The sequence below is a fragment of the Petromyzon marinus genome, chromosome 24, assembly GCF_048934315.1.
Source record: "Petromyzon marinus isolate PM22_M1 ecotype Great Lakes invasive population chromosome 24, UKy_Petmar_22M1.pri1.0, whole genome shotgun sequence".
NCBI classification, from domain to species: Eukaryota; Metazoa; Chordata; class Hyperoartia; order Petromyzontiformes; family Petromyzontidae; genus Petromyzon; species Petromyzon marinus.
Genome location: NC_133690.1, coordinates 5,938,529 through 5,946,421, shown reverse-complemented (window position 1 = coordinate 5,946,421; position 7,893 = coordinate 5,938,529). Strand labels below are relative to the sequence as shown.

The following is a 7,893-nucleotide window of genomic DNA, read 5'->3' as shown; positions in this document are numbered from 1 at the left end:
ACCCACTACCCACCACTACCCACCCCTACCCACCCACTACCTACCCCGACCCACCCCCTACCTACCCCCTACCCACCCCCTACCCACAACCACTCCCTACCCACCTACAACCCACCCCCTACCCACCCACAACCCACCCCTACCCACCTCCTACCCACCCACTAGCCACCCCTACCCACCCCTACCCACCCCTTACCCACCCCCTACCCACCCCCTACCCACCCACAACCCACCCTTACCCACTCACAACCCACCCACAACCCACCCCCTACTCACCCACGCGCGCGCGACAGTGATGGAGATGCCGTCTCCTGCTCCTGCTGCTGCTGTCTCTGATGCTGGGGGTGGTGCCGATGACCCCGCGTGGCCGAGCCGAGCGGCGTGCCTGTGGCTCGCCCTCTGCGCCTTCCAGGCGCGCGCGGCCCTCGCTGTGTCGCGGGTGGTGGGAGGCCGCCTGCAGCTGCCGCCCGCAGAGCGATGGGTCGTGGCCTGGCTGCTCTATGACGCAGTGGTTCATATCACACTGGTGAGTGAGTGGGTGAGTGGGTGGTGGTGGTGGTGTAGTTACACTGCAGCGCCACACCTATTTACCATCATTAGGGGAAAGAACGGTGATCCAATCTCCGACCCCCCGCAAGGAACAGGTTTGCAGATTTTGCTGCGCATTTCTGTGAAGTCCTGGGGGTGGGGGACATCCCTCAGCCAGGAAACATCGTGAGGCACAAAGTGAGGATGACCCTGCTGAGGCTGCAGTGGTTCAAATATTGGAAGAAGTCACCCCCTGTGAGTGGCTGGCTGAAGAACCATCTGTTGAGGAAGTACTGAAGGCGATCCGGAGTCTGAGACCAGGAAAGGCACCGGGTAGAGATGATCTCCCAATCGAAATGCTGAGGGAGGGTGGCGTTTGTGCACAGACTGTCCTACATGACATCATAACAAACAGTCTGGACCACTGGACCGGTTCCGCAGGACTCGAAGGATGCCCTGGTGGTCCCCATATTTAAGAAGGGAGACCGCACAGACTGTAACAACTACAGAGGCATCTCACTCCTCAGTGTGCTAGGAAAGGTCCTGGCAAGAATTATTCAACATCGCCTTGCCAGGCGCGCTGAGGAGAGGCTTGTGGAGCCCCAATGCGGTTTCAGGAAAGGGCGGTCCTGCACAGATGCCATATTTTCTGTCCGTTTACTACAGCAGAGGTGTAGGGAATTCCAACAAGACCTACATCTCTGCTTTATTGACCTGGTCAAAGCCTATGATACCACCAGTATACCTGGGCTCTGGGTTGTTCTTAGCGCTTTCGGAGTCCCTAACCCGCTGCTCACGATCATTAAGGACCTTCATGATGGTGAGCGGGCCCGGATAAAACTACGTGCCGGGAATCGGAGCCATTCCCTGTTCACCTTGGGGTGCGACAGGGATGTCCTCTGGCTCCAATATTATTTAACATCTATTTCGACCACGTAGTTCGTGAAGCCTTCAGTAGCTGTACCGGAGGAATTTCCATCTGGTACAGATACAATGTGAGGCTGATCGATGCCAGGGTACGGTCAAGGGATGGCTCCCTATTGGTCAACCACGCTACGTATGCCGACGACCTGGTAATTGCGGCTCACTCAGAGGAGGAGTTGGAGGCGCTGCGGCTGAAACTGGAGTGTGCCACTAAGAGGTGGCGCCTTACCATCAGCCCCACCAAAACGAAGTACCTGCCTGGGTATTTTGTACGATCGGACACTCCACCCCCACAATTCCCAATCGGTGATGGGGCAGTTGTCGAGAGAGTGGAAAGTTTCCCATACCTGGGCAGTGTGGTCATGACCGGCTCCGGTTTAACAGCAGAGGTCTCACTCCGAATCAGTCGAGTGGCAATATCTTTTAATTGATGCGTAACGCTGTGTGGAAGCTACGTGGTCTGTCGCTCCGTACGAAGCTTCGGGTCTTCTCAGCCACAGTCATTCCCTCTGTTCTCTACGCTTGCGAAATGTGGACCCCCCTAATGGAACATCTTCGTCGGTTAGAAACATTTAGACTGGCCTGCCTACGATCAATCTTGGGTTTAACCAGGCTGGATTGTGTGAGGAGCTCACAAATCCTCGAAAGATCTGGACAAAGTCCCATCGGTGAGCACCTCCGGCAAGCAAGGCTGCGTTGGCTGGGCCATGTTGCCCGCATGCCCAGCCACCGCATGCCGAAACAGCTTTTGTTCTGCCGGATCGAGGGGGCTAAACGGGCGCGGCATAGGCTAGAGAAGAGTTGGAGTGATGTGGTACAGGAGGATGTGGAGCTGGTACCAGCGGTGTCAAGATCGGCCTCTGTAGAGGAGGCTCGTGAAGGACGCTACTGGGCACAACAACGAGCGGAGCGCCGGGTGGCTAAAGCACAGCAAGTTGGCACAGTATGGGGCACAGGTGGTGCATCAGCCAGTCATCTCGGTCATCTCAGTCAGTATACCCGTGGCACCTGCTGGGTCTGCCCCATGACATCCTGCCAGCGGGCGTTCGACACTTCACGTGGTAGCCTCAAGGTGCACATAGCCTGGCACAAGCGTCGTGGTGACGTCACCGCCACTGAGTGGCGAATGGCGGTTGTCGTTATTATTGGTAATGGTGGTGCTGATGGTGGTGATGGTGGTGGTGATGGTGGTGGTGATGGTGAGTGATGGTGTAGCTACACTGGGTGAGTGATGGTGTTGCTACGCTGGTGATGGTGTAGCTACGCTGGTGATGGTGTGGCTATGCTGGGTGAGTGATGGTGTAGCTACACTGGGTAATGGTGTAGCTATACTGGCGATGGTGTAGCTACGCTGGGTGAGTGATGGTGTAGCTACACTGGGTTATGGTGTAGCTACACTGGGTGAGTGTTGGTGTAGCTACACTGGTGATGGTGTAGCTACGCTGGTGATGGTGTAGCTACACTGGGTGAGTGATGGTGTAGCTACACTGGGTGATGGTGTAGCTACACTGGGTGAGTGTTGGTGTAGCTACACTGGTGATCGTGTAGCTACACTGGGTGATGGTGTAGCTACACTAGGTGAGTGATGGTGTAGCTACGCTGGTGATGGTGTAGCTACACTGGGTGAGTGATGGTGTAGCTACGCTGGTGATGGTGTAGCTACACTGGGTGAGTGATGGTGTAGCTACGCTGGTGATGGTGTAGCTACACTGGGTGATGGTGTAGCTACACTGGGTGAGTGATGGTGTAGCTACGCTGGTGATGGTGTAGCTACACTGGTGATGGTGTAGCTACACTGGGTGGGTGATGCTGTAGCTACACTGGGTGATGGTGTAGCTATGCTGGTGATGGTGTAGCTACACTGGGTGAGTGATGGTGTAGCTACACTGGGTGAGTGATGGTGTAGCTACACTGGTGATGGTGTAGCTACATTGGGTGAGTGATGGTGTAGCTACACTGGTGATGGTGTAGCTACACTGGGTGGGTGATGCTGTAGCTACACTGGGTGATGGTGTAGCTACGCTGGTGATGGTGTAGCTACACTGGGTGAGTGATCGTGTAGCTACACTGGTGATGGTGTAGCTACACTGGGTGAGTAATGGTGTAGCTACACTTGGGGAGTGATGGTGTAGCTACACTGGTGATGGTGTAGCTACACTGGGTGAGTGATGGTGTAGCTACACTGGTGATGGTGTAGCTACACTGGTGATGGTGTAGCTACACTGGTGATGGTGTAGCTACGCTGGTGATGGTGTAGCTACACTGGGTGATGGTGTAGCTACACTGGGTGAGTGATGGTGTAGCTACGCTGGTGATGGTGTAATTACACTGGTGATCGTGTAGCTACGCTGGTGATGGTGTAGCTACACTGGGTGAGTGATGGTGTAGCTACACTGGTGATGGTGTAGCTACGCTGGTGATGGTGTAGCTACACTGGGTGAGTGATGGTGTAGCTACGCTGGTGATGGTGTAGCTACACTCTGTGAGTGATGGTGTAGCTACACTCTGTGAGTGATGGTGTAGCTACACCGGCCTGCGTTGTTGGTGTTGCTACACAGCACTTGCCCCAACAGTCTGTCTGAGGCTACACGGTGGGGGTGGGGGGGACCTTTGTCTTTGTGCCTGCAGGAGGGTCCCTTCGTCTGCATCTCGCTGGTGAGCTCTGTGGCGGAGTCGGACAGCGTCCACTCCATGCTGTGTAAGCCAACTGCTCACCGGGGTTCACGTCCACGCCAGCTCTCTGTGTTGTGTTGCATCGTGTTTCTAAGTTTACTGTGTGCTTGTTTTCTCGTTCACCCTTTCCTGATGACGGTTGGAGCTCTGTCGGGACGACAGAGCTCCAATGAGCTCCAATGAGCTCTGTCGTCCCGACAGTTTTTTGTTCCTTCACCTGAAGACGGCCGCTCGCGTTGTGGCCGAAACGTCGTGAGAATTTTATTGTTTTATTTTATTATTTCATTCTCATTCTACGTGGTGGTGACTTTACCGAAAGAACCCAAGAAGATGAATCCTTGCAGTCACGAAAGCTTTCAATCGAAAGATTTCCCCCTCGTTCACACCTGAGGACGGTTGCTTGCGTTGGTCTATTTAGTTTTTTCTCCCCGCTTACCACGTGATGACTTTACTTGAAGGGAACGAAGAGTGTGGATTCCTGCAGTCACGAAAGCTTCAAATCAAGATGGCACTATTGCGTCCTTGCTTGCTGACGAAAAGTGTTACCGGCAGCGCGTGGCAGCACCGCACGTCAGCAGGCGACGGTAGATACGGGGAGAAAGACAGCGAAGGGAAAGCTCTGGAAGGGGTCCATCTGGAAGCCCCCGGGAACCTGCTGGTAGGTTCCAAAAGGGGGGCGTGGCCAGGGCGGGGCGAGGCCACGCCCTGAGGCGGGAGCTCGGGGCTGTTGCTAAAAGTGGATCTCCTCGCCGTTCGTCACCGTCGTCGCCGCCGCCATCTTCACCATCGCCGGCAGGGGCGGAGCCATGGGGGGGGGGGCTGGGGTGGGGGGGCTCGGCCCCCCCTGAAATTTTGGGAAAGTCGGTAATCGGGATTACCGGATATCCGGCTGCTGCAAAATGCTGCAGGCTGCCACCTTGTGCTGCCCTGCAGGCTGCCACCTTGTGTGCTGCCCTGCAGGCTGCCACCTTGTGCTGCCCTGCAGGCTGCCACCTCGTGCTGCCCTGCAGGCTGCCACCTCGTGCTGGCCTGCAGGCTGCCATCTTGTGCTGCCCGGCAGGCTGCTTGAGCGGCAGCCTTTCGAACTCATCGAACTTATCAGCCACATCAGCGGCTCCGACCTATTAATAAACTCCGAGTTCAAATCCAAGACAATTTGTTTTACGCATTTTGTGGCGCCCACTGGAAAACATTACACTGGATATCTCAGAATATTGAAGTCAACCCCCCCCCCCGCTCCCCCCCCCCCCCTCAAAGTCAACATCCTGGCTCCGCCCCTGATCACCGGGCCCCGCTAGCTCGACAGCCTGCCAACTGTACTAGCTAGGTAGTGCCACTGAGAGTAGGCACGGCTGTGTGTGAGATATACATAAAGAGTGTGCACCCACGTAGGGTGCGTGCAGTCCCCTTCGCGTGCAAGAGTAAAGAAGGCGCCTCCAATAATTCCTGTCTCCGAACTGCATCACGACACTGACGTAATGACGACTCGACACACTTCCCTTGAGATGGCATCTCATTGAAGACACGTTCACTTGGCATCAGGCGGAGACCTCCACCGCAACAGCCCCGAGTCTCCCGCGCATCTCCCTTATATACCAACACGAGGCCACGCCCCTTTTCTCGATCATTCTCGCCGACTCTGGACGCTCGCTCCACCGGGGGACTCCACAGGTGCCGTGGGTTGATTGCTGTGCCAGGATAGGTGCAGGAGGAGGTCACGGGACAAACCCAGCAGGTGCCGTGGGTTGATTGCTGTGCCAGGATAGGTGCAGGAGGAGGTCACGGGACAGACCCAGCAGGTGCCCATGGGTTGACTGCTGTGCCAGGCTAGGTGCAGGAGGAGGTCACGGGACAGACCCAGCAGCTGCCGTGGGTTGACTGCTTTGCCAGGCTAGGTGCAGGAGGAGGTCACGGGACAGACCCAGCAGGTGCTGTGGGTTGACTGCTGTGCCAGGCTAGGTGCAGGAAGAGGTCACGGGACAGACCCAGCAGGTGCCGTGGGTTGACTGCTGTGCCAGGCTAGGTGCAGGACGAGGTCACGGGACAGACCCAGCAGGTGCCCTGGGTTGACTGCTGTGCCAGGCTAGGTGCAGGAAGAGGTCACGGGACAGACCCAGCAGGTGCCGTGGGTTGACTGCTGTGCCAGGCTAGGTGCAGGACGAGGTCACGGGACAGACCCAGCAGGTGCCCTGGGTTGACTGCTGTGCCAGGCTAGGTGCAGGAGGAGGTCACGGGACAGACCCAGCAGGTGCCTTGGGTTGACTGCTTTGCCAGGCTAGGTGCAGGAGGAGGTCACGGGACAGACCCAGCAGGTGCCGTGGGTTGACTGCTGTGCCAGGCTAGGTGCAGGAGGAGGTCACGGGACAGACCCAGCAGGTGCTGTGGGTTGACTGTTGTGCCAGGCTAGGTGCAGGAGGAGGTCACGGGACAGACCCAGCAGGTGCCCATGGGTTGACTGCTGTGCCAGGCTAGGTGCAGGAAGAGGTCACGGGACAGACCCAGCAGGTGCCGTGGGTTGACTGCTGTGCCAGGCTAGATGCAGGACGAGGTCACGGGACAGACCCAGCAGGTGCCGTGGGTTGACTGCTGTGCCAGGCTAGGTGCAGGAGGAGGTCACGGGACAGACCCAGCAGGTGCCTTGGGTTGACTGCTGTGCCAGGCTAGGTGCAGGAGGAGGTCACGGGACAGACCCAGCAGCTGCCGAGCATATTCACGGGAACGCGTGCGTGTGTGTGTCTGTGTGTGTGTCTGTGTGTCTGTGTGTGTCTGTGTGTCTGTGTGTGTCTGTGAGTGTGTGTGTCTGTGTGTATGTCTGTGTGTGTGTGTGTCTGTGTGAGTCAAGGCCTATGCTACCATCAGTAGGCTTGGGCTCTGGGTTGTTCTTCGTGCTTTCGGAGTCCTTGACCCTCTGCTCATGCTCATTAAGGACCTTCATGATGGTGAGCGGGCCTGGGTAAAACTACGTGGCCGGCGTCAGAGCCATTGCCTGTACACCTTGGGGTGCGACAGGGATGTCCTCTGGCTCCAACATTATTTAACATCTATTTCGATCACGTAGTTCGTGAAGCCTTCAGTAGCTGTACCCGATGAATTTCCATCTGGTACAGATACAATGGGAGGCTGATCGATGCCCGGGTGCGGTCAAGGGATGGCTCCCTATTGGTCAACCACGTTACGTATGCCGGAGACTTGGTAATTTCGGCATACTCAGAGGAGGAGATGGAGATGCTGCTGCTGAGACTGGAGTGTGCCACTAGGAGGTGCGGCCTTACCATCAGCCCCACCAAAACTAAGCAACTGCCTGGGTATGTTGTACCATCGGGCACTCTACCCCCACAACTCCCAATTGGTGATGGGGCAATTGTGGAGAGAGTGTAGAGTTTCCCATACCTGGGTAGTGTGCTTATGACCGGCTCCAGTTTAACAGCAGAGGTCTCACTCCGAAACAGTCGAGCGGCAATATCTTTTCATCGGTTGCGTAACGCTGTGTGGAAGCTACCTAGTCTGTCGCTCCGCACTAAGCTTCAGGTCTTCTCGGCCACGGTCATTCCCTCCCTTCTCTACCCTTGCGAAACGTGGACCCCCCTAATGGAACATCTTCGCCGGTTAGAAACATTTAGGCTGGCCTGCCTACGATCCATCCTGGGTTTAACCAGGCTGGATTGTGTGAGGAGCTCACAAATCCTTGAAAGATCTGGGCACGGTCCCATCGGTGAGCTCCTCCGGCAGGCAAGGCTGCGTTGGCTGGGTCATGTAGCCCGCATGCCC

The 7,893-nt window shown here is 56.5% G+C and overlaps 1 protein-coding gene across 1 annotated transcript in view; it reads left to right on the top strand.

Annotated features, from left to right (window-relative positions):
- Positions 1 to 295: 295 nt before the first annotated feature.
- The window catches only part of LOC142928854 (emopamil-binding protein-like), an 82,495-nt gene continuing 74,897 nt past the window's right edge, over positions 296 to 7,893 (top strand). Inside the window, exons 1-2 of the mRNA XM_076069274.1 lie at positions 296 to 526; positions 4,081 to 4,150. Coding sequence (XP_075925389.1) covers positions 296 to 526; positions 4,081 to 4,150 — 301 coding nt within the window. The remainder of the gene's footprint in view (positions 527 to 4,080; positions 4,151 to 7,893) is intronic.